The sequence below is a fragment of the Hirsutella rhossiliensis genome (genome assembly GCF_020360975.1).
Source record: "Hirsutella rhossiliensis strain HR02 chromosome Unknown scaffold00003, whole genome shotgun sequence".
NCBI lineage: Eukaryota > Fungi > Ascomycota > Sordariomycetes > Hypocreales > Ophiocordycipitaceae > Hirsutella > Hirsutella rhossiliensis.
In genome coordinates, this window is record NW_025408669.1 from 858,251 (window position 1) to 882,938 (window position 24,688).

Genomic DNA, 24,688 nt, shown 5'->3' on the forward strand with positions numbered 1-24,688 from the left:
GACCAGATTTCACTCATTCATCTCTAGGAGGCTTGGTCGTATGCCCGAAAACATCACTTCTTATGCGGGCAAGTCTTTTTGCTAGTCTTACCTCTTACCACGACATGATAGAATGCTACTGACTTACTCTCAACACCTAGTCTTGCCACGACAACATTTTGGGTGCTCGTCGTTGCGCTTGGAATTTTCAATAGGATATACCTGGCGTTCTACTATTCGCGCGGCTTGCAACATAGCCTGGGTTCTACGAAAATCTCCAATGGCCCCCGGCCATGGGTCAAGCGCCATATTCTTCTTCCCGCGACCTTTAGATATAGTTGTTCCCGGAGCGTCTGGTAGTCCACAATTCCCCCTCGCATCCAATCACTTATAATAGCAGTGTTTTTTACTATCAATGTCTTCTTCGTTGTCAATGGTTATAAAATCACCTCGCAAAACTTCTAGTGGGTTGCCTAACTGTCCTTCGCCGTATCTCCCGGCCGCAAAATACCTCTCTAATCCAATTAAAGCTTTGATAATGTCACAGACCAGCTGCTTCGCTATGTGTCCGACCGGACAGGAGTTGTGGCCCTTGCCAACTTTCCTGTTATATGGCTATTTGGCATGCGGAACAACGTTGCTATACGGCTGACGGGTTGGGACTACGGAATATATAGCAACTTTCACCGCTGGGGTGCTCGAATAAGCACCATGGAAGCCGCTATACATTCCATTGGGTACCTGGTCATTGTTCTTCGGGGTAGGTCACGCTTGTTGCCGTCTTGGCGAAACCATAGGCCTCTTAACGTCGTTTAATGGAGCTCAAATAGCTAATGCTGCATCTTCAGAGGGTGGCAGAAGCTATCTCTTCTTACAGTTTGATGAGTGGTATTGGACCGCGGGGGTCATTGTACGACAAGCCCGCGTGAGCAGCTCACTTAGATCGCCTCGTCTTGCTGACGGTGTGTATTTACAGGCCATGGCGTGCATGTGCTTGCTGGTTTCAGGCTCTATATACTGGATGCGCCGCCGACACTACGAAACGTTCCTGATAGTTTATATCCTCCTATCGCTACTGATGCTAATCGCATTGTTCGGGTAAGTCGAGACATTCAACGCCCACCAGACATGTGAAAGGCAGGATAAAACTAAAGGACCTGCAAAGACACGTTTTAATATTCCGGGGAGAATACAATGTACTGCTCTAGGTCTCGGCATTCATCTGGTTACTCGATAGTACTGCGGTTTTCTAGAATCGTTGCTTTTAGCCCCCAGTCTCTATGGACCAACGCCTTCGCAGTCTACGATGCTTCCGCCAACGTTGTTCAGCTCTGCGTACCCGTCGGCAAGAAAACTGCTTGCAAGCCAAGACCTGGCAGCTACTACTACCTTATGTTCCTCGGTGATACCCACTACTGGGAAAGCCATCCATTCACCGTTGCGTCTATGCCGGTCTTAACCCCATCACCACCTGATCCGGAGGCTTCATGCTTAAGGGAGCAAAGGCCGTTGCTTTACGCTGATTCCATCCCCGTGACTCATAGAAGTAGTGATGCGACTCCACCTGACACGAAGTTGGACATATCTTACATGACGTTTTTGATACGGCCTTATAATAGCTTTACGCTACGATTATAAAGTTTGGCAATGAGCACCAAGTCCTTGAGAGTCCTCATAGAAGGCCCCTATGGCCACACGCACCCGCTCCATCAGTACGGCCATGTCGTGTTCATCGCCGGAGGGGCAGGTGTCGTGACTCCCTTGTTATACCTGCCGTCGTTGACTGGCTCCCTTCAAAGACCCAGGTCTCTAGAGATACACTAGGCAGTACGGGAATCAGCGTTTGCCCAAGCAGTGCTTTCGAAGTACCTCGACAACACTTTGAGCACAGGCAAGCTCGCGGTAAAGCTGTACATGCCGTCCCGAGCGGGAGATGCTTCAAGACACCACTTTCCCCCTCGGATGCACCGACAAACTGGCCGACCTGATATAGCAAGAATAGTCGCCTCAGCGGTTGTGGATGCTGGCCGAGAGAGTGTGGCCGTTGTGGCCTGTGGGCCTAAAGGAATAGTAGACGACGCGAGATTGGCGGTCGTGGGGATGTTGAAAGGCGCCAAGTGTCAGATAGACTATTTTCAAGAAACCTTTCAGTGGTGAAATGTTCATGCCGCAATGGCAAAGGGACGCAATAGACCATATCTAAGCGAAGGCAGCGCTCCAAGGGGTAACGTGACGAGACGAGTTCGGCCTCGCCCTGGCTCCAGAAGTTGAGTATTGCTCAATTCTTAGTGTTCATTGATACAGGCTCTCCTTAATCTAGAGAACTCGACAGGAAAGGTTTCAGCTGCCTGTCACAACGATTGACCCCTAATTGCCGCTACGGGCAGTAACACACTGCACAACGATATTGACTGTATCTTGTATTATTTGGTATTTTCTGTTCCCTTCTATCCTGCTACATCCCATAAATGCTACTCACATTCCACTAGCCCCTGATCCTTGTCGAGAATAACCCCAGTAGCAAAGATGTCATCTTCCGAGACCTACAAGGTGCAACTGCGGCATTTAAGATACATGTACTCGCTCTTGCTTGCCTTGGCATGTCAAAGGGGTGTAAGTACGAGGAACTCGGAGCCGGTGAAATCCCAAGACGCCGATCTTATCAGTCTCGTGGCACCTGAGCGGAGCCAGCGAGCTCTATGTCCAACGTTTGACCTTTACACTTCACACGGTATGGGCAGTCGCTGCTGCTTGCCAAACAAGGTGATCCTAGTTATAGTGCAGTCAGTATACATGTCCAGTGGGGCCCTCGCAACGCCTGATACCGGCACGAAATTTGCGCACCAGAGTTATTAATGTAACCAGAACTTTGCCCAACTCATCGAGTGGGCTCGATCACACAGGCGGCACGTTGTCCTGTTAAAACTCTGGAAGCAGTCGAGTCAGAATATCCCCCAGGGATAAATTAGCACAGACGGAGACCGAGCGGCGGTGCTTTGCTGGCCATCTACTAGCCTCATCTTTGAAGTCTCCCATGCAAATTATCGAAGATGGACACTGGCACTCTTCGGAAACGGTCTCCGATCAAAATTCGCCTGCCCCATCCCTACCTCACAACCTACTACCTCGAGCCCTCTTCCAAGACTGCGGATGGCAACGTGCCGTCGTATCACTTCCGCCAAGGGGACACATCCAAGCCAGCTCAAGTCTTTGCCCAGCCTCTGCACAACGAACAGATACACTTTAGCAGATTGGCGCCCTTGGAGTCAGACAATGTGCCAGACTCAGACAACACTGCCTGGGCTCGCGCGCGACGAAGTCCGGTCTGGACCGTGACCTGGGAAGGCGCCGAGCTGCCGACGGTGGCTCAAGTATGGCTCTTTCTGTACGCCTTCTTCACCGTCGACCACGAAACCGAGACCTTCCGTCTTCGCCTATGCGGTCCGGGCACCCACGCTCTGGTCCGATCACTATGCTTGTCCATGGTAGCCGTCGAGCACCCGCTGCCTGTCGACGGCCCGGACCAGTTTGAGCGGAGACAAGACGAGGTGCTTGTCCTCCGCAGCGCATTCTGGCAGGGCTGTGCCTCGCCTCTGGGATCGCAGCCCATCTGGCTGCCCAGTCGGAGCGCCGTCGCCGTTGTGCCTCACCTTGAATACACCCTGATGCCGACAGGGCCGACGTTCCTGAGACACCCGCGCCGATATCCAAAACCCACGCCTGGATCCGTCATCTACAGTCGCTACATCCCCTCTCTCGACGAGCACTTTTCTCTCCTGGCGTTGGACTACACCAACCCAGAGCACCTGAACCTGTTCCACACGTGGCAGAATGACCCCCGGGTCGCCCAGGGCTGGAAGGAAACGGGCACGCTCGAGGAGCACCGCGAGTACCTGCGCGCGATGCACGAAGACCCCCATGTGATGGCCGTTCTTGGCCGCTTTGACGACGCCCCCTTTGCCTATTTTGAGGTCTACTGGGCCAAGGAGGACAAGATGGGCGCGCACTACGCCGCCCTGGACTTTGACCGCGGCCGGCACTCGCTTGTCGGCGACCCTGCGTACCGGGGGCTTCACCGGGTCATGGCATGGTGGCCGAGCGTGATGCACTACCTCTTCCTGGACGACCACCGCACCGAGAATGTCGTTGGCGAGCCGCGTCTCAGCAACGACAAGGTGCTCATGTACGAGTACATGTTTGGGCTGCACCAAGACAAGTACCTCGATCTGCCGCACAAGCGGTCCAGTCTGGTCAAGTGTTCGAGAGAGCGCTTCTTCCAGGTGTGTCCATTCGGCCAGAACACACAGCATGTTGCGGGCACCAACTTTGGGTTCAAGCCACGTTTGTAGCACACTAGGTGTAGATATAAGGAGACCCCGCGATGATGGGCATTAGAACGAGCGTCTGTTGAGAGCCAAGCGATACAGGCAGTTCAAGATTCATGTGCATTTAGCTTCGAAACAACTACACGAGCCGTGTACACAAATGATGTTGGCAAGTAAGCACTTGTATGCGCCAGGGGCTCTCTTGAACACGGTTATTCCATGCTACTGGCTTGTTGAAGTGGCCTTTTGAAACGTTCCATCAACGACCAGCCAGGACTGGAGCAGCTTCAGCCATTGGCAGAAAGCCGAGGGGCTGGCGTCGACGGCAACGCGAAGGTTGCAATGCTAAGTTCCCCGCACCAGGCCAAGAGGAAATAGGAAGGCGCTGGAAGCTCGGCTGAAAATTGTCCTTGCCAGTTGAAGAGGCCAGACTACAGGTAATACCCAGATTCCGGTCTTTATCTTCAAGGCACCGTCAACCCTGCCTCAATGTATCGATATATACGGCGTCCTCACCTTCCACATTGGAACAGACTGTTATCCGCAGATCTTGCTCAGGCTGGGGCTTCATTCTCGTCGCCATGGCTACATGTAACCCACTTCTTTCATCCTGCTGAGCATCAAAACTCGAGACTTGTTTTAGAAACGCTGCCTCATAAGCAACTCCAGCTCTGGACTGCATACATAAAGCATGCATTTCCTCGTCATATTGCCTTGTATTCTGGCTCCAGCCCTAGCAACGACCGGTCAAAGACTCAATGGGCTGGCTCCGCTTCTTGAGCCGCTTGGAGAGGCCATTCCCGGCAGCTACATCGTCAAGCTCAGGGACAGTTCGTCAACGGCATCCCTTCGCCAGGCATTGAGCACGACAACTGGAATAGTTGAACATGTCTACAGCAATACCTTCCAAGGGTTCTCTGCAAAATTAGATGACACTGCGCTTCAGCGCTTGCGGCACCGCTCGGAAGTGAGCCCGACTGCAGACGCCCAACAATAAGGGCGTGACTTGAGGAAGTCTTCGAATGTCCCTAACAAGGCTCTAGGTCGATTTCATCGAGCACGATGCCGTAGCCAGCATCAACGGATACGTCGTGCAACCCGAAGCACCATGGGGCATTGCTCGCATTTCTCACCGCCGTGCTGGTAACACGTCCTATGTCTATCACGGCAGTGCCGGGCAGGGGACGTGCTCCTACGTCATCGACACCGGAATCGAGGACAGTCATCCAGTAGGTGGTGCTCCCAGGCGGTGTTGATATCAGGTGGAACCATTGCGGCCCTAATAGAGGAGAATCTGACGGCGTCAAGGAATTTGGCGGTCGTGCCCATCAAATCAAGAGCTTCGTAAATGGATCCACCGACGGCAATGGTCACGGCACGCATGTCGCAGGAATCATCGGCAGCCAGTCCTACGGTGTCGCCAAGAAGACTGCCATATACGGGATCAAAGTCCTTGACGATGGCGGCAGCGGCTCATACTCGAGCATCATTGCGGGTATGGACTTTGTCTCTCGAGATGCCCGGCTGCGCAAGTGCCCCAACGGAGCCATGGCCAATATGAGCTTGGGCGGCGGATATTCAAAGTCCATCAATGCTGCCGCTGCCGCCCTGGTCCGCTCCGGCGTGTTTGTAACCGTCTCGGCCGGAGGTGACAACTCGGATGCGGCAGGCTTCTCGCCTGCTTCCGAGCCTTCGGTCTGCACAGTTGGCGCTACAACTTTGTCTGATAACCGAGCCAGTTCTTCGAACTTTGGGGATTTGGTGGACGTGTTCTCGCCGGGCCACAATATCAAATCGACCTGGATCAAGGGCGGGACGGTAGGTTTACCCCTGATTCTTCAACGCTTTCAAATCGATGCTGACGACTGGGCGCCGGAACCAAGAACACCTTGTCTGGCTCGTCCATGTCTGCCGGCCACATCACCGGCCTGGGCAGCTATCTCGCTACTCTGGAGGGCCATCCTGGTGCCCAAGAGCTCTGCCAGCGCATCCAAGCCTTGGCCACCCGCAACGTCCTCGGCAACATTCCAAGCGGAACCCAGAACCTGCTTGCATTCAACGGCAACCCGGCAGGATGAAAGGGGAAGACGGGAGGTTTTGAATCCCATGTACATTCAGCAACTCCGATGGCGGCGCAGACGATACACGCGTGTATATGTGTTGGGTCGAGAAAGCGGGATGATTGGCTGTGTCTGCTCTGACCGGTCTCTACCGTGCATCAACATTCAAGTCGTGTGGCCAGCCCTCACTTGTTCAACAAAGAGGTGGAAAGGAAAAACCCAATCACCGAAACGCCTCCTACGCCTCCTTCGCCTCATTGCACGTAAATGCCGGGAAGGCTCCAACCATCAAATAACATTCTCGAGTGCTTGACTGCCGACTTCAATTGTCACCCAACGTGATGCGTCACATGCGAAGCGCCTCGTTGCGGCGGCGTAAAGGCAACTTGTCCTGCTGATTAAACGACACTCTCTCACCTGACGGTAATAATATAATTAGTGATCTGAAAGATACCTGCAAGATGGGCTGTATTAAGATGACTTGCGACAGCATGTCCTCGACAACTCCATCACCAACTAGCTGCAGCCCTACGACAAAGTCTCCAACAAGTAACGGCTCTACCAAGACCATGTTTAAAAACAGCATCTATTCTCTGGCGATTACGTTCACAACCAAAGAATGACCCCAAGGGGACCAAGTCTTGAGTTCGTAGTTACGCTACGAGGTCAAGCTTTATGAGTAGTAGGGGCCCCGTAATTGATGCCTATGGCTCTTCAACTGGCACGAGAAGTTTCTAGAGTATGCCAATTCAGGGTAGAGCATTTATGGCTGCACTTACGAAAGGACTTGTGGACTTGGTTGACGGCTTACTGTGCTAAACGCTCGTGGTGGGAACCGATAGGCAGGCTTCTACGTAGTTGACCAGTCCCTTGTTGACCGGAACAGTGGGAATTTTCGAACAGATGAAAGGCCTAGGCATGCTTGGGGAGCGGTTGACATAGGAGTCGGAGTGCTATTCTGCTCAGTTTGGGGTAGTGAGACATGATTTGCCGTTTATCGCCGTTGTACCATTGGTTCTGCCGAGTGTGCTTTAGGGAAGGCTGGAGAGGAGGACCTGTCTCGAGATGTCGGAGCTCAATACCCTGGAGCAAGTGAGCAGGCTGCTGCGGAAGAAATGAATCCAACGTGAGGGAGGCAGATGGTGATGACATGCCTCGACCGTGCGACAGCGCAATCACGGGCGCGAGAGTAGTAACCGTCATGGCGAACATGCCGAGGCCGAAACTCACTCAACTCAGAGTCAGTGGCTTGCAGTCTCGAACTAACCCAACTTTTGGGGCTTGACGTGCTTTTGTATGTATCGAGGCCCCTCGTTTCGGCTCTCAAGTTGATTGTTTAGCAATAGCATATACGGAGTACCAGACGGGCCTAATAGCTATTATGGGAGCGGTGGAGTCGACGGCGGTGCTCATGGTGGTAATTGAAGGACTAGATGCGGTAGTAGCGACGGCTCCGGGCTCACCGTTGGCTTCCAGACAGTACGTACGAATGCGATACCGGCAAGTTTTCAAGGCCAACTGCCAACGCCATCTAGGATGGCTGCAACCGTAGCTGAGGCTTTGTAGCACTTCGTCTTTCGCAAACTTCACCAACCGTTTCTTCAGCTTCCGTTGTCCCAATAAAATGTGCCAACAGAACGCATGTGACCTTCCACTCATGTACGAGTATATTGACCACACCTTAGCCTCTATGAATGCAAACACATGTCTCGTCCAACTGCCCAGGCCTGGCATCTATCATGCCTCCCGCCTTCCTGAATCTACTTTGCCCTCCTTCTCCAACTGCTCTTAAGTTTCGGCCGAATTTGGATCGAGACGAGTGTTTTCTTCGGCAACCTCCCCTAGACCACCTTTCTTCTCGGTTTCGACATCATTGCCATCGATCCAATCTATTGTATCCTGAGGCTTGGTCGCCTCCGTCTTGGTCGCCTCCTCAGGCTTTTTGGTCTCCTTGGCCTTTTTTGCCTTCTTGTACTTGAATCTTTCGCAGTCATCCATCGTCCCGTAGGAGAATCTGCACATGATATGCATCCGACTCATCTCCTGCTTCGTAAGGGGTTTTAGGACCTTTGGCTTGTCCTTCGGCTTCGGCTTCTCTGCCGATTCCTGCAACTTGTCGACAAGAGCGTCACATCGCTTTAATGTCTCGTCCCGATGGGGTTCATCTTCTTTAGAATTGTCCAAATCCTCGCAGCCCTAGAGAAGGTCATTCAGTCCTCGGACCATTGTTTCGTCGTCGATCTTTACAGTTGTCTTCTCGTCGGCGTCCATGTATCCATGCGTCTGACATTCCCGGTCCACATCATTCGGATATCGTGGGGGTGTCCTCCTTTTCAACAAACAGATCCACCACAACTTGACCCCGTTTCTGTAGATTTCTTTTACCGGCGGCCCAAAAGTATCTTCCTGCCAGCCTGTGATCGTGTCGTTGAACCCTTCGACGGCCCGTCTAATAGAATTATCCCACTCTCTTAGTATTTTAAGTAGCTGATGCGCATTCTCAGCCACCGCAAAAAGGGCTATTTGCTTGACCCCGGGGTTTACGCGAAGTCGGTATTTGCTCGTCCTCTGGGGGACAATATTTGATTTGCTGTTAGGTGCGCCCTTCGCAGACGCCTTGTTCGACTTAGACGGCAGAGTCGGCTTATATAGCTTATTCGGCCCATACTTCTGCTTAAACGCCTTCCTTTGCTTAGAATTCATTCGAGTTATTATTCGTCGCGTTAGGGTTCGGGTGGAGTTTTGTTACCTTGCACGAGGTGGTGGCCCTCTTTCTCTTCGGTGTATTGCTATCCTGGCCTCCGGCAACGATCTCAGTACTGCCCGGGGTCTCGCTGAGTGTCCCGCCACGAAAATCTCAGGTCAAGGCTCTCAAGGGCTTCATCTTGCAACAACTGTTCTGCCTCTTTCTTGGAAAATCCCCCGTTCGGTTCAGTGGCGACATTGATAAACTGAACTGCATCCGTGGCATCCTTCGTTGAGTCACCCGACAACTCAGGAATCTCGTTTGACGAGTCAAGAATCTGCTTGAAAGCAAAGGCCGAACCGACAAAAATGAAGGAATACCCGACTCCTTTTACAACCCTCATCATGTCCTTAAATCCCTTCTTATCTTCACATTCATAAAGGCCCAACGGAGTATCTGACTCGTCGCCATAACCCGATAACCCGTCATCTGGTTATAATCTCGGCGCGCCATAGGGTTGGCTGTGGTGAGTCCCACAACAGTGAGTAGGGCCGTTGCGATTTTCATTTTAAGGATAAGGTATTAATGAACAAGATGAAGCAGCGAGAATGACTATATGACTTCCGTGCAGCGAGTGTGTAGGTAGGTACTGGAGATAATAGTAGGTAGCGATGTCAGCGTGATGTTATAGGAAGACCCGGTAGTTTAATGAAAGCTGTCGCGGGTGCTCAGTTATTCTTAAAGAAGCAGCAGGATTTTCTCTTTATACATACATAAAAGGAGAGACCGGAGACATCACTCTGCCTTATTAGAGAGCGTAATACACAGCCAGGCGAGAAGCTTCTCGTGGGCATTGCATCTCAGGTGCATGAATCTCATGCACCCACTACTTTGCCGTCAGCACTTTCTAGCCATGTTACTACTCGTATCGCTACACCGTTCCAGCTGACAAGTTTGGTGTCGCATGAGCGAGGCCTGGCTAACGACCAGCGGCGGCGCACTAATAACCGCCTTTTCAGCACCATACTACGGAGTACCGAGTAACATATTTCGGAAACAGCTTCACTTTCCGCCAAACCGCGCTTCAGCTGCTGAGATTGGGACGGCTAGTGGCGAGGTTAATTCAAACTTCTTGCGACGTCGATGATCTGATGATCCCACGGTCTGTCAAGACGTTAGCTACTCTATTTACCCTTAGCCGTGTGCTGCGCGTGCTTTGGGTGTGTGCCCTCATCCCCGTCAAAGCAGCCTATAAGCAAAAACCACTAGGTATTTCCAAGTCTACTATCTTCATTGTTTCTTAAGCTGACCTTTCAACGACCCATGGAATTTATGCCTTACTACGTCTAAGTCGATGGCATTCCGTCATCCTGAAATCAGTGCTTGTGGTGCCGTTTCTGGAGGCCTGCACGGTGAGGGGATCAGCGTGTCACATTACACAGGGGGGTTTTAACTTACCTCTTGGCAGATCAGGGGCGGTGCAGTGAGCCAACTTTTCAAACACCGAGCAGGTAAGTTGTGGCGAGAGCTGTAACGGCTTGTAATAGGGGATAAGGAGTCTAACATCATCCCTTGCAGACCTGAAGTGGGGCCAACGAAGGCTAATAAAGTCGTAGGCCTGGATTCTAGGTGTTGATTGTTCGAGGGTTCTTGGATAATTACGTGCTCCACGAAATAACTCGATCCTACCCGTAAGAGCAGGGATTCACTCTGTCTGGTGATTATATCTTGAATAAGAAATAACTTAGCGAATAGCTAGAACTTTTCTTAATCTAGCACCATCATCTAGACGTGCTTGGCGGGATATTTCGAAACGTGCGCTGCCGGCCATGTCTCAGATTCACGCCTTTTGCTCCGACTCCGTGGCACGACGAGTCAGGACAGTCAAGCTATGCTGCGGCAAGGTATTAATGAGAGCATATTTATGTGATGGATTATCGCATCTCAGGGCCCAACACAACACCCGACAACATTAACTATTCACGAGAACTATCGACACTCTCTCCATCGCTACTCTACCTGGCACGTCCGGTCACGCTCTGGCACGTCACATCAAATCTCTTGGACAATTAGACACCGCTCCCAGTACTTTTACCATCAACACATCATCCAAATGGTTCGCATTGCTGCCGTCACCGCTCTGGCCTGTGCGTTATCACCACCCTCATTCGCCATCTCATCGCCCTGCTAACGCTACCATCAGTTGCCGTGTTTGCCTTGGCAACCCCTGCCGTCCAGGACACGCAGGTCCTCAAAGATAATGGCAAACCGCTGTCCTCGGATGAGATGAAGCAGCTCCAAAAGATAGACGAGGAGAGCGAACCCGTCGTTAACAAGTTGACGGCGACGTTCGACGACAAACAGAAGGATATGGATAAGAAGCTCGCTGACTTGCAAAAACAAGTGGGCGAGCTAGGGGAGCAGTCTCCAGAAAACGATAAGAAGTTCGAGGACCTGGATCGCCAGATCAATCAGACCATCAGTGATATGAAGGCTTCGTTCAATGAGACACAGCAACAGCTGGACGCTAAACTCACCGAGCTAGATAGCAAAGCGGATCCATTGTTTACGGGCGCAAAGTAGTCGGTTTCTCGGGCCTTTCACAGCCGAGCCGCCGAGGGTTCAATCGGGGCCGGACAGAAGTGGTCTCTTTTGTTACCTGTCACGGCGAGACAGCCCACGTACCAGATAGTGTAGCCTGCCCGACAAAGAATACAATTCTGAAGCTTTTTGCTCCCAAGACAGCAAGTCGACAATTGTCGCGAAATAAGTATGGGAAAGGGATACATTATGCACGGCTTGACAATACAGGGATGTGGCAAGCGTCTCATGTCCAATATAAGTACGCCTTGGCTGACAAGCAGACGGCTCTGCCTACTACTTTTGGCCTCCCTCTTAGGTAGAGCCGTCTGCTTGTTACTCAAAGCGCCCAATTAACCCCCCCCCCAAACTCATGCATCATAAGTCGCACTGGCCTCTCAGTCTACTAGTCATTCGGTTTCCAGCCGCCATCAGTGCTACCTTTCACTCCGGGCAGACCATAGATATATCGCAGCTGGCCTATAGAACAGCCAATAATCCTCTAGCAGGCTTACCCTTTCTCTTGTAAATAGCATCATCAAGCATGCCGCAGAGCTACAGTTCCGACAACAGCAGTTTTCTCTTTCGATTGCTATACTTTTTGCATCGCTGCAACTGTCGTGGTCAATCCACGCGACACAAGCGCAGCCTACACGTCATTTTCCGGGCTGACATGTCACTCGACGTTCTTCAACTCCCTCAGCCACACGGAAAGTGTTAAACCAGTCATATTATCCTCTAACAAAATTAGAGGCACCTCCGTTAGAGATAACTGGTTGGTATTGTGGTATATTTCTCTATAGAAAGTTTCTAACAAGCCCGAAAGTATCTCTTTTAACCCTTCATTTTCATCCGCTACCATGGCTCCGTTTATCTGAGAAATCGCACCATCAACAAGTAGCTGAGCCTCCTTAGACTTGCCCTCCACATTTGAGAGACTAGCTAGCCGCCTCTTCATAACAAGAGATTCGACATGGCGCTATTTTGCAGCTTGCAAGTCCGACAAGTTCTCAATGAGGGTTTTCGATGACTTGTTCCTCATGCTGCTGCTGCCCGACAGCAGCAGGCTCAGGGTGAGGCCCCACAGCAGCGACTTCAGGGTTTCGGGTGAAGCTCGCCAAGGCGCGACTCCAGGGCCTTCATAATTCTGCCTGACACCCTCACTCGAACCAGGGGGGTTTCATCGACACAGGAACCAGGGTCGAGTATACACTTCGCGATGTCGAGATCTCGTTGCGCGCAAAGGGCATTAAGGTGGATGTCCCCCATTAATCAGCGACTTTCTGCTCCGGTAAGCTTGGCGAAAAAGTCTTACGACCTTGACAGGTTCGCCGGATTCAGTTGATTCCCCCATGTGTGCCGTGGCTAAGTTCATGGCTCCGATTTATTAGCCCCATAAATCGTGCAGTGACTCCCAGATTTGCTTGGCGGAGGCTAAGTCCGCGCCGGAGCCTTTTCGGGTGGTCAACCGGAACCTGCAAACTTCGATTCTGGCTACAAGTAGCAGAGTCGAGACGAGGAAGAGATGGAGCGTTGCCGACAATGGGCCCTTTTTGAGGACCAAGTCGAGGAGCTTGCTGACTCGTGTCAACGGCTCATCCCGAGGACTGGTCTGCAGCAGCTTGCACAGATACGCCATGTCTAGATCAGTGATCTGCCTTTGGGTGGAAAGCTCGAATTGTTGGGCGACTGCAAGGAGAGCTAAATCTCCAGCATTGGTGACGTTGCCCAAGTAGAGGTAGACACGAGCCTGCTCTGACTTATACCTGAGAGTTTCGGGGTGAAGGTCGCCCGTGATTTCCTCGGCTTGTGCCACAGCCTTGTCGAATGTGAGCTTCGCAGACTTGTAGTCCCCATTGGCAAGGCGGACTTGGCCAGTTAGAACTTTGCGGGACAGGCAGCGGATGGTGTCTGTCCATTTCCTCCATCCCCTCGTCGGAAAGCTAATCCACTGACATTCCAGTGCCGCCTGCTTCGTCAAACCGGCCTTGAAACCTAAATATATAGACCAAGAAACCCCATGGCATCAAGAGTCTGCGGATGACGGCAGCCCAAGGTTCGAGCCGTGGTTTTAAAGGTGGTGGAACAGAGCATCTCGGCTTCAGTGTTTATACCATTGTACGCAAAACACCATGCCTTGAGCGTTGCGGTAGCCAGATTCTTAAAGTGCTAGACCTCAACCGTATTTCTCATAAAATGCAGAGCCTCCGATGAAACGTCTAGGGCTGATCGGTAGTCGCTAGCCAAAGATCAATGGAGGCTTTTGCCACCAGGACACTTCTCTCCTTGGTTCGCAGCTCTTTGCCTGGTTCGGTTTCCAATCGTGTTTGCTTGTCATGCGGCAGAGTTCTCTTGGATGAAATCTCCGTTGGATCTATTCCGTGGCGTCTTGTCCGGCGAGAGGTGCCTTGGTCTTTGCATTCGAACCGGCCGAGTCTATCTTGCTTGGAGATTGTAATCGATCTAGTGCCAATTTCATGAAACCTTGCTCGCGCATCATCTTAATGAAAGAAATAGGCGTAAAGAAGCTGACAAGAAAAGTAAAGAATTTAATGTCCATTACAGAGTATCCCGGAAACACCCCTAAAGAAGTACCTTTACAAGTAAAGATGCCTTTGCGCCTGTCCACCCAACTTGGTGCTCACACCAGGGGTGCGAAGATATGTATACATACGTGCTGTACTATAAACAGATGTCTTGAGTTACGTTGGTCACGCACTCCTCATCCGCCTTGTGCAAGGGGCGTCGGCACTCCGGACGTACTGCATACATATGCTGTACACTTTCTAATGCCGTATTCGTGTAGTACTGTACTGCAGAGGACAGTCTGGAACACCGCCACCACACGGCATCGTGCACTATCACTTGAGCTGAAAAGCCTCGAAAGAGGCCGTGCATCTGCGCAACGCGACAGATAGTTAGGCTGACCAACATGCGCGGTCGCTCTCGGAAATGTACACCTGGCGAACCCATTGCTTTCCTCGGCCGTCTTCTCAAGAGCCAACTTGTGGCGGATGGTACAGGACGCTGATTCCAGTGCCAAACTGTCACCTCTTAACCCACCGTCACCGATCGTGGAACAGGTTGCCGCAAACCACGGGGATGGAATCACAGAAATCCGCGCTCTCTGCGTCGATTATCTCCTGAAAGGGCAACGCCATGTTGAGCCGCCCCTGCCTTCCCAAGCCTTCTATGACTTCCCGGAACGGTGCGGATGGGACGTCAGTCGAGACTTCGCCCTCGTGCCCTCCAAAAAGTCCAGCAAACAATAGAGCTTGCAGTTCCTCGTCCAAGCCGGGTTGTTCTTCGACCTGGATACCCACCTTCGTTCAAGTAGATGGGAGCCCAGTTCTTCAGCTGGATAAACTGCACAACAGCAAACTGCTGTCCACCAGGCATCATCACGATGTCATCGACCAATGGACGAACTGGACCCTTTATCATCAAGAAGGGTTGAGGTTCCGCATGATTCAGGTTGGCTGGGTCCTGGATTTGGCCCGCCACATGATACAGAAGGCATTCGCATACGACCATGGCTGCAATGGGGACGGGGCCGTCGTCGATGACTACGGCGTCAACTCACTAAACGCCGGGCCAAAGGACGAGCAGGCCGACCACGTCGACGTTAATGGCAAGAGTGTGCTGGTCTTGGTGTGTCTCGGAGAGACCCTCAGCGCCGCACCAAGGCTTATGACGGGTTGGCACCAAGATAACCATGCGGGATGGGGACCACCAAGATACACCTTCAAGGACATGGAAAAACCGGTTGGTGCCCGCGGGCCATGGAAATTCTGCATTACCAGGTCGGCTCCAACGCGACAATGCTTGTTGCAGCATACCAAGCGTATCAGAAGTCGTCCCGCATGACCAAACAACACAGACGCAAGGTCAAGTCTAGAGACGAGAGGGAAACGATCAAAATCTGGACGCCCCAGAAGTGCAAAGGGGCAGGAAGAATATAGGAAGAAAGCAATTCGGCAAACATTCCGCGTGTTCCAGTCGTCACTCATACCATCATCCTCACCAATGGCCTCTCCGGCATGGATCGAGGTGGGCCGGACGAGGCAGCCACGAAGATTTTCTCCAGCGTTTAGATGCGACGTTTGTGGACACTGCAGGAAGCCTATCCCAGCCGCGACATCTTCTTCCCCTTAGAGGAAGACTCACATGAAACAGACAACCTCGTGCGCTTGAGTGATATTGAAGCCCAAATGGACTATTTCATGTAAGAGCCGACTGGATAGGCAGAACGTGAAGTCCTGGCTCTCGCTAGATTGCTAAATCTTGACAGCAAAGGAACCAAAAGCGAAGAATTTGGCTTGGATGCTTCGGCAAAGTCCTTCAACGTCGATCGACTCGAGGAACTCGCTGCGTCTTCTGGGATGAGTTGCACAAGCAATACAAGGGAGCCATTCCCTCGGGCATGATATTCCTCCCTGGTACAAAGGTAAAACGTCGAGGTTTCGGCTGGGCACCGAGAACCTGGTTACCAGCCTATGAGATGGCTTATCCCGATCCCCTCAGTTTCTTGAGCAGACCGACAGAGCTCAGTCGTGTGAAAGGGCTTGGGGTTTACCATCCGCTTTCTCCTGCACCCGTTCTCATCCAGCTACCATACTAGGATTCTAGGAACCTCTGTCGCGTCTGACTTGAACGAGTGGTACAGGGTCCAGTAATTGGACGATTCAGCAAACGGACAGCCGAATGAAGTCACACGGCAGGAACACATGAAGGAATCGACTGGGCTTCCGCCCCTGCCACTACAACGACGCCTCGCCAGCGCTGTGGAGTTATTGATGGGGCCCTTGGGCGGCAACAGCGGAAGGGCAGGAAACTACAGGCATAAGATAGAGTGCTTAAGCAAAAGCAATGGAAAGGGAAAAGCCACGAACCTGAAAGTGTCAGATATCACGTAGGAAATTTCATGGCGTGCCTCGGTCCTTAGGTATCTAATAAAGAGTGTAAGAAGCCCCTTTCTGATATGATGACTACTTCCGTATAGCCACGGGGTTGCGTTGCGTGGTACCGGAGCCTCTCCTTGACACATTGGGCCAGTATCATAACGATGCCTTGCACAAAAGGTGTCAATTTTGTTTTGTGGTTCGAGTAGTAGAGCCTGCCAAGGTGCAAGTGTAGTTCTCAGAGAGCACATCAATCATCCATATCATGTGCTTGCCAGCAAAGACAGTATCTGGCCTATTCCCAGTAGGGGCCCCAGTAGGGTCCCTTTGGCATCTCCTTCGCCGTGTCTTTCAATATGGAATCGTTGTCCGACCCGGCTCCTCGCCATCTGGGGCATCGTCAACCACCGAAGACATCCTTGAAGCTAGAGAGGGCATAGCTAACCCAACCGAAGGGAAAAGCAGACAGGCATAAGCCGCTTCCCGGTTGATTGTGCGAGCGCCTCCTGGACCACGTTCCCGCGGATGAACATCAGCGCCGTCAATACCACGGCACTCGGGTTCGCCCCCTCTCTTTCGGGCTCCGCTCCCGTATCAGCCTGGACGCCTACGAGTTGAATTTGTGATTGTGAGCTGCGAGTATCGCCACCCCAGGGCATCCGTTGCAAGGCATCGTGTTGTGGCAAAATCATTTCGAGACCGCGTCGCACTGGCCACCCACGAAGTATATGAGGAACCGTCCATTTTCTCGTGGCGTTGTGAAGCACGGGAAATTGATGCTAGAGTCCGCCCTGGGCGTTGGCCATCGCAGCCTCGGAGGTGGCATAGTCTTAGCGAATCGACCTATGCCCAGGACGCGGGAATGCGAGGACGAAGGGATTTCTTATTCTCACGCCATTTATGCAACCGCGCTCCCTGGTTGGACTGTAAAGTTTGAAGAGGAGGAGATTGGTGACGGAGGCACTGAATGCAGCAGTCGACAGGAGTTACTTATGGCTCCAGTTGTCTGTTTCTAACGTATTGAGACAGGAATCCAATGCATAAGGACTAGATGGATACGCATAATACGGTACTGAAAGATGTAATATATATATATATATATATATATCTACCTATCTGTCTTGTTCTACATGCGAATGATTGCTCTAATAGGGGGGACTAGAGAGAAAAAAGCTGTAGGAGATTACCTAACTCTCCCTATGTGGGAATGTAGCATATAGCTATAGTAGGATTGTAAGGGAGGTGCGCACACACGCACACGTGACCCTTAGCGTCACGTGTATGGACCTCGGGGATCCGTGTATAAAGGGCACGTAGTGTGCCCCCTCATTCCCTTTCCTCCCTTCCTAGCAAGACATCTTGAATACAACCCATTGCGTTACTGCAGTACAGACCTCCCGACACCCTAGGTATTATATCACATATGCACCTGGTAATTACCTACCAACCAAGCTAGGTACCGACCAAAGGCGCTCGAGCTCTAGGGTAGGTGAACCCACCACGTCTCCCTCTCCCCCTTGGTGGTGCAACTGGCATCTTCAATCACGGGGACACGCAGGACGACGACGCGCACCGCCAGCGCCGCCGCCGCCGCCCATTGCCGTCGCTACCGTCGTCGAGAAATAGGAGCTCTTGTCTGGCGTGTTTCACCTGGCTCCGTTGTCACGCCTCGCGCGCCTAGTCGATGTGCCGCCGATAGCGACAGCCTCCACCACCGGCCAAGCCGTCGTCGCCTGAACAAACTGGCCGGAACCATGACGTCGGACCAGCCTCTCGCGGCGGCCACGGCTGCTGCCGCCGCCGCCGTCGCCGCGCCTGTCGATGCCGCCTCGCCCGCGGAGCCTCTCAAGCAGCCGCCGCCAGAGAAGCCGTCGGAGACGCGACGGCGGTCCCTTGTCGTCCTCTCCTTTTGGCTCGTCGTCGTCGTCGTCGGCCTGCCCATCTGGTGGAAGACGACGACCATCTACCGCGCCCACCTGCCTTTGGATCGTATGCTGCAGTGGGCCGAAGGCAAGGTGTGTCCTCCCCTCTCAAGCTGCTTGCTCTCGCCTCTCGCCCTCGTCTTGGCAGGTGGCTTGAACATTTACTGACTTGCCGTCCCATCACAGGCCTGCCGCCCCGTCTTCCCCCTCCAGATATCCGTCCACGCCCCCTCCCTCGCCGACCACGATGCCCAGCACCTCGTTCGCCTCACCCAACACGCCCTCGACGACCTCGACGACTTTTCCGTCCATCACCTGCGCCTGCAGCTGGCCGTCAACAACACGACCACGTCCGAGGAACAAGAACCCGCCCTGGCCATCCGCCTGTCCCCCGGCCAAGCGAGCTCGGCGTCGCTCAACCCCGAAGCCGCCGTGCTCGACGTCACCTACGCCCCCAACTCGATTCCGCCCCTCAACTCGGGCTCGTCAGCCTTGGCTTCCCTTGTGGCCAACCAGCTGCGCTCCGCCTTCACTGAGGAGCAGTCCATCATCTCGTACCTGCTCTCCACATCGTCCATGTCGTCGGCCGTCCGCCCGCAGGCGCTGAGCCCCGAGGTGGCCGACGCGCTCTCGAAGCGCACCACGAAGTCTCTCCGCTACGCGCCAACCTACCACCTCACTTTTTCCCTCTTCACCGACGGCGCCGTGCCCAACACGTGGGACGTCGAGGCGGCCATTGAAGAGTACATGAAGCCCGTGCTCGACGTGCTGGGCCCCATCCACAACTTCACCATTGACACGCAACTGCAGCTGTACGCGACGCCCGGGGTGCAGTCACAAGTGCTGAGCAAGGAGCACCTGGCCTCCTTTATCAACGCGGCCGAGTGGCCTCTGTCGCCGTCGATTGGCGGGGCGCCGACGGTCAACTTTGTTGTCTTTGTCGGCAACCAGACGATTGGGCTCGAGGCGGCTACATCGCAGTCGTGGACGATTCCGCAGTGGGGCACCGTGTACCTGCTGTCGCTGCCGCCGACGGCGACGCACGTGTCGCGTGAGACGCTCAAGCAGCCGATGCTAACGTTTGGCGGACAGCTGCTGTCGCTGCTGGGCACGCCGCAGACGGGGTCGCTGCCGCTGCGGCTGTCGGCGCTGGCCCGGATCCGGGCGACGGACCTGCTGCTACGGGCGTCGTCGTCGCTGGGCTCGCTGGCGCGGCTGTCGCGGGCGCTCGCATCCATCTCGATCCCGCGCAGCGTGGCCGAGGGCGTGTCGACGACGCTCGAGCACCTGGAGCGCGCGTGCGGTAGCCTGAGCGGGCCCGAGGGCCTGCTGCACGCGCGCATCGCCGAGGCCGAGGCGGAGCGGGCCTTTTTCGAGAAGAGCATGGTGGGCCAGCTGTACTTTCCCGACGAGCACAAGATTGCCGTCTACCTGCCGTTGCTGGGGCCCGTCGGGGTGCCGCTGGTGCTGGGGCTGGTCAACGAGCTGAAGAATTGGTGGAGGAGGCGGAAGCAGCAGCGAGCTCGCCGTGAAGAGGCGGCGGGAGGAGAGAAGAAGCGCCAATAGCCGACGGCGGTAGTAGTGAGGACAGAGACCGAGTCTGATGCTAGGGCTCCGACCCCCGTAAATGCTATAGACGAGGGCCCGAGCCGAGAATGGTTGAGGCTTGCAAGTGGACTGCAGATGGGGGAGTCAAGGGAGTTAGATGGGCAACGACGCCTTTTTGATCGTGTCGGTTTCAACTACCAGGGCTACTGACTGTCGGCTTGATCTACGTGGTAAACCCCGGTCGGCGACAAGGCCGACCCCTTCTCCCAATTGCTGGCCGGCATAGAGAGACTGAGATGGCCGAGTCGAGGCCCGGACGCCGGGGAGGTACACCCAGCTCGTACCTCCGTGTGGGCCGGGGTTAGCCCCGGGGCAGAGCCCCACTGCAGGGACCCCGAGAGGCCCTGTAATTGATCCCCCCCCCACCCCACAGCGCTCCACCCGCATCAACACGGAAGGCCGCAGGTCAGCCTCGCGATGCCGGAAAAACCTCCTCTCAACATCAACGTCCACACTTCCACTGCTGCCCAAATACGTTTTGACGCACCCACGTACGCCTCGCCGCCGAGGAAGATGCGGCGCCCGCCCCAGCAATGACGCTTCCCGACCCAGCCTTGACGCTGACCATCCCCAGCCTCCACGACGGAACGACGCTCGACTGCCGCCTCTACCACCCGGCCTCGCTCGCCGCCGCCAACCCGCGCTCCCCGCCGTGGCGGCGCCATGCTGCCGTGGTGGCGCACCCGTACGCGCCCATGGGCGGATGCTACGATGACGCCGTCGTCGAGGCCGTCGCCGCGCAGCTGTTGCGCGAGGGCTTCCTCGTCGGCACCTTTAACTTTCGGTGCGTCCTGGAGCAGGGGGAGAGCGCGGGAAGCAGGCCAAGAGAGCGGCGAGGCTGACAGTCACCTAGAGGGGCCGGTCACTCGGCCGGGAGGACGTCGTGGACAGCCAAGCCCGAGCGAGACGACTATGCCAGCTTTGTCGGCTTCGTGGTGCACTACGTCCACAACCTCGATCCATTCCGCCACGACAATCACGAGTCTTCCCCCGAAACTTCCCAAGACGAAAATGACGAGCAGCAAGATGGGCGCCAAGTGGCTGCGCCTCTCGAACGCCCCCCCGTTTTACTCATGTGCGGCTACTCGTACGGCGCCATGGTGACGACGCAGCTCGGCCCGCTCGATGCCCTGCTCGAGCCCCTCGTCGCCCCTGCCGCAGACTCGGACGCCGCCGAGATCCGCCTGCGTGCAGAGCATCTGGCCGAGCAGCAGAACTCGATGCTGGGCGGTGTGCGCTCCGAGGCCACGGCTCAGCGGCGGCAGAGAAAGGAGCAGCGGCAACAGCCGCACTTGCGTATCCCAACCAGCCCGAGCAGACTATCTGGCGTCCGGGTCGGCGGCGACGAGGGCGTTGGCCTGCGAAGAAGCCACGAGAGCTTCGGACGGAGGAGCTTCTCGCTCGACGACGCCGAGGACAAGCTGAAAAGGGGGGTGCATGATCTCCTGGCGCTACGAAGGTCCAGGCATGAGGGAGGTGGGCACCACATCTTTCGCCGGCGGTCGGTGAGCGGCCACGCGCGTCCCAAGAGTGCTCCGAGCGACTCGTCGGCCTTGGGCGCACCGGAGACGGAGACGGTGGCCGACGGCACCGACTCCAGCCCTATGCACGAACCGGCCGGCCTCGTGGTGCCACGGCCCGCGTACCTCCTTGTATCGCCGCTGCAGGGCCTCGTGACGCACCTGGCCACCATGTCGCTGATGCCGTCCGCCCTGCACAGCCGGACACGTCATCAGCATGGACAAGACGCCGAGGCCGAGGCCGATGATGTAGCGCAAGAGGCCAAGCTGGTGCGCAACCCGACGCTGGCCGTGTTTGGCGACCGCGACGTGTTTGTGCCGGCCGGAAAGCTGCGGGCGTGGACGGCGCGGCTGGGGACGGCGCGCGGGTCGCTGTTTCGCGGCCTCGAGGTGCCGTCGGCCGGGCACTTTTGGGCCGAGGAGGGCGTCATGGGGGAGATGCGCGAGGCGGCCGGGCAGTTTGCCGGGGCGCTGCTCAGGGGTGAGTGAGGCGAAATGCGGACAGAGGGACGAGGACGCCAGTCTTTTCTTTAGGCGTGTTACAGACATGATATCCGGTATTGCTTTTGGGCTGGGGTGGCGTTTCGAGAGGAGGACCAGAGATGAGAAATAAGAAGTCGATGGACGGGACGAGAATCAGCTGGCCACAAGGGATATGACTCGACGAAGCAGCCGCTCACCCTCGCTTGACTCTGCACTTGCGTCCGGTCCCGGGCTCTGGATGCCTGCCGCTGCGGCGTCATGCCGCTATTGTCAGCGTGAGTCGATGAGGCGCCGATTTTGCCCTCTCGTCTTGTCACGCTGTCCGTCTCCGTCCATGCAGCAGATGCGTCCAGATCCACGCCCACCATCGGACCGAGGCGTCACGGGCCGGCTGTGTTGTCGGCCTGTTGCTCGTTTCTCCCTGCCAGGTCAAGCCGAGTCCGGGGTCAAGTTAGGAGAATGGCCAGCTTTCCCACCGTGGTGGGTGGAACAGAGATAACCTCCATGCCGTTAAGCCTCAGTGTGAGAAGATGTGTTTGGAGGAAAAGGAGGAAAGTGCTCGAAAACAGCCGTCAGCGACTGGGAATGTACCGGCTGCCTCTCTCATCTTGCTACATGGGCCGAGCACAGAATGGAGAGCTCCATCAGGTGCCCGCTTCTACATGTATGTGGCCAAGCCGAGTGTCATTCAACGGACCAACGGACACGGCCAACTGGGAAACCAGAGAAGCCAGCTCAGCAGAGTGTGCGGCGGCCACTCACGGACTCCTTTGCGGAAGTGCCGTATGTTTCCGAGCTTAAGGCTCTCGCGGTAGTACTGAGAATTCATGGGCAATACTGCAGCACTGGCCAGTGCATGAGAAAGTATGGGCGAAACTCGGACGTCACCTGGCCAATATCTGGCTTTGAGTTGGTTCTTGAAGGACCAAAGGCGCTCGGAGCCGGCAAGTTGGAAGGGTTGCTAAATGTCCGTCGCGGGCTGCGCTCCCTCTATGCCTTGAAGAAGGCAGCAAGCAGGTCACGTCAAATGCTACATGTTCCAAGTCTGCCCAGAGGCTACACTGAAGTTCAACTCGCGGCTATCTCACCAAATACGGAGAGTTGCAACTTCAGTCGAGGACGATTGCAGTGCGTTTCTGCTGAGTGATGTGGAGCCATGCGGCATCTATCCGCCGAGAACCGCTCGCCGTCTTCGACGTTCCAAGGAATACATAGTCATCTCTCAAGTCTTGAAAAACATGCACAATTGTAGCTCTGCGTAGCTAAAGCCTCTCAAAACTAAAGTTCCACGACGTTTTGCGCACCCCGCCAGACTCGGATGAGCCCCTGACGCCCACGTGCTGTAACACGCTGGGCACCATGGCCCATCTGCTCAGGCCTTCATTGTCTGCTACCTGCTCAATAAAGGAGTCTCCCGGCAGGTCGTGGGGTGGCTCCTTCAGCCTCGAGGCCAGCATTCGCAGATGCCGGCTCGGAAACACCAGCCCTTGGGCGCAGCACCCGTTTCTCTCCATCTCACGCAGCCCGGCTTGGTATCCGTTGACCGTCAGACGCCCCGCCATGAAGTAGAGGCCAATAAAGGCAAGCATCCAAAAGTTGAACTGGACCGCGGGAAACGTCCGGCGGGATCCGTGGAGGCGCACCTCCCACTTGGCTGGCTGGAGCAGGGCCAGCTTGACTCGCCGGAAAAGCACCACGGTAGCTGCGGCGGCGGCGTAGACCAACGCCACGTTCTTCGAGTACGAGGGCCATTCCTCCGAGTTCCAGCCCAGGTATTTCTCTGCGTAAAACAGCCGCAGATATAGCCAGTCCTTTGGCGTGGCCATGTTCTCGATCTGCGAGAGAGAGCTGCGGAGGCGTGCGAGCCAGTCCCGAGACGCAATGACGTCGTCTTCGAGCAGGGCGAAGTAGTCGGCATCGTGCGTGATACACGCGTCGACTAGACTGGCATAGTCGAGCTGCACGTGCTTCTCCCGGCTGGCTCCGTCATGCTGCTGGCTTCCGTTGATGGAGCGGTAGTTTGTGGCAACCGGGAGACTCGACGGGTCCGCGTAGACGAGCACCTCGTCGGTAAGACGTTCGAGCCAGGCCTGACCAAAGGCAGGATTGATCTGGGGTTCGTCGTCGGCCAACAAGACGACAATGACGAGCTGTCTCCGCTGCTCCAAGCTCAGAGTGTCGACCAGCGAGGCCACCGTCCGCGGCAGGAACTGTTCTCCTTGTCGTCGAATGCTCGGTATTCCGAGACAGATGCGGTCGGAGCTTGACGAGTCTCTGCGCGGTTGATCCGCAGCCGCCGTCGTCGTCGGGAGTTTCTGCAGAAAGTAGTCTGCCTCCGTTTCCCTGGCGGCAGAGTAAAATGGCGTAAAGGCACGCTCCGCGTCGAAGAAGAAGGCCCCGGGATCGGCGTATGAGTGTATCTGGCAGTACCGGAACAGTAGAAGCCAGGAGACGCCGAGCAGAATGTTCAGAAAAGAAACGTGCATGCTTGCTGCTGGAGGCGCAAAGGAGAGACGGGCAGAGCATTGCCTCGCTCGGCCTCCCTGCCTCGAGCACGGCGAGCAAGGTTTTGCATATTGGATTTGGAGGGTTATAGAAGAATGTTCCTTCTAGAAGTCCCGCCA

At 55.0% G+C, this 24,688-nt stretch overlaps 8 protein-coding genes across 8 annotated transcripts; 5 read left to right on the top strand and 3 right to left on the bottom strand.

Annotated features, from left to right (window-relative positions):
• Positions 1-3,029: 3,029 nt before the first annotated feature.
• On the top strand, positions 3,030-4,328 carry HRG_02808 (acetyltransferase (GNAT) domain-containing protein; the record flags this gene model as incomplete). Its single annotated transcript, XM_044861279.1, has 1 exon — positions 3,030-4,328. The coding sequence occupies one exon, from the start codon at positions 3,030-3,032 to the stop codon at positions 4,326-4,328; it is 1,299 nt and encodes a 432-aa protein (XP_044722305.1).
• A 667-nt stretch (positions 4,329-4,995) lies between these two features.
• Positions 4,996-6,382, top strand: HRG_02809 (subtilase family domain-containing protein; the record flags this gene model as incomplete). The annotated part of the gene is made up of 4 exons (XM_044861280.1): positions 4,996-5,271; positions 5,348-5,533; positions 5,613-6,122; positions 6,188-6,382. The coding sequence occupies 4 exons, from the start codon at positions 4,996-4,998 to the stop codon at positions 6,380-6,382; spliced, it is 1,167 nt and encodes a 388-aa protein (XP_044722306.1).
• A 1,770-nt stretch (positions 6,383-8,152) lies between these two features.
• On the bottom strand, positions 8,153-8,635 carry HRG_02810 (uncharacterized protein; the record flags this gene model as incomplete). The annotated part of the gene is made up of 2 exons (XM_044861281.1): positions 8,153-8,560; positions 8,588-8,635. 2 exons carry the CDS (start codon positions 8,633-8,635, stop codon positions 8,153-8,155), a joined length of 456 nt encoding a protein of 151 aa, XP_044722307.1.
• A 2,528-nt stretch (positions 8,636-11,163) lies between these two features.
• HRG_02811 (uncharacterized protein) lies at positions 11,164-11,633 on the top strand (the record flags this gene model as incomplete). The annotated part of the gene is made up of 2 exons (XM_044861282.1): positions 11,164-11,197; positions 11,254-11,633. The coding sequence occupies 2 exons, from the start codon at positions 11,164-11,166 to the stop codon at positions 11,631-11,633; spliced, it is 414 nt and encodes a 137-aa protein (XP_044722308.1).
• A 1,384-nt stretch (positions 11,634-13,017) lies between these two features.
• Positions 13,018-15,029, bottom strand: HRG_02812 (uncharacterized protein; the record flags this gene model as incomplete). The annotated part of the gene is made up of 3 exons (XM_044861283.1): positions 13,018-13,552; positions 14,700-14,820; positions 14,954-15,029. 3 exons carry the CDS (start codon positions 15,027-15,029, stop codon positions 13,018-13,020), a joined length of 732 nt encoding a protein of 243 aa, XP_044722309.1.
• A 3,256-nt stretch (positions 15,030-18,285) lies between these two features.
• On the top strand, positions 18,286-20,019 carry HRG_02813 (phosphatidylinositol-glycan biosynthesis class S protein; the record flags this gene model as incomplete). The annotated part of the gene is made up of 2 exons (XM_044861284.1): positions 18,286-18,546; positions 18,640-20,019. The coding sequence occupies 2 exons, from the start codon at positions 18,286-18,288 to the stop codon at positions 20,017-20,019; spliced, it is 1,641 nt and encodes a 546-aa protein (XP_044722310.1).
• Positions 20,020-20,594: 575 nt separating this feature from the next.
• Positions 20,595-22,070, top strand: HRG_02814 (prolyl oligopeptidase; the record flags this gene model as incomplete). The annotated part of the gene is made up of 2 exons (XM_044861285.1): positions 20,595-20,845; positions 20,915-22,070. The coding sequence occupies 2 exons, from the start codon at positions 20,595-20,597 to the stop codon at positions 22,068-22,070; spliced, it is 1,407 nt and encodes a 468-aa protein (XP_044722311.1).
• A 1,256-nt stretch (positions 22,071-23,326) lies between these two features.
• On the bottom strand, positions 23,327-24,550 carry HRG_02815 (n-Acetylglucosaminyltransferase-IV (GnT-IV) domain-containing protein; the record flags this gene model as incomplete). The annotated part of the gene is made up of 1 exon (XM_044861286.1): positions 23,327-24,550. The coding sequence occupies one exon, from the start codon at positions 24,548-24,550 to the stop codon at positions 23,327-23,329; it is 1,224 nt and encodes a 407-aa protein (XP_044722312.1).
• Positions 24,551-24,688: the final 138 nt, after the last annotated feature.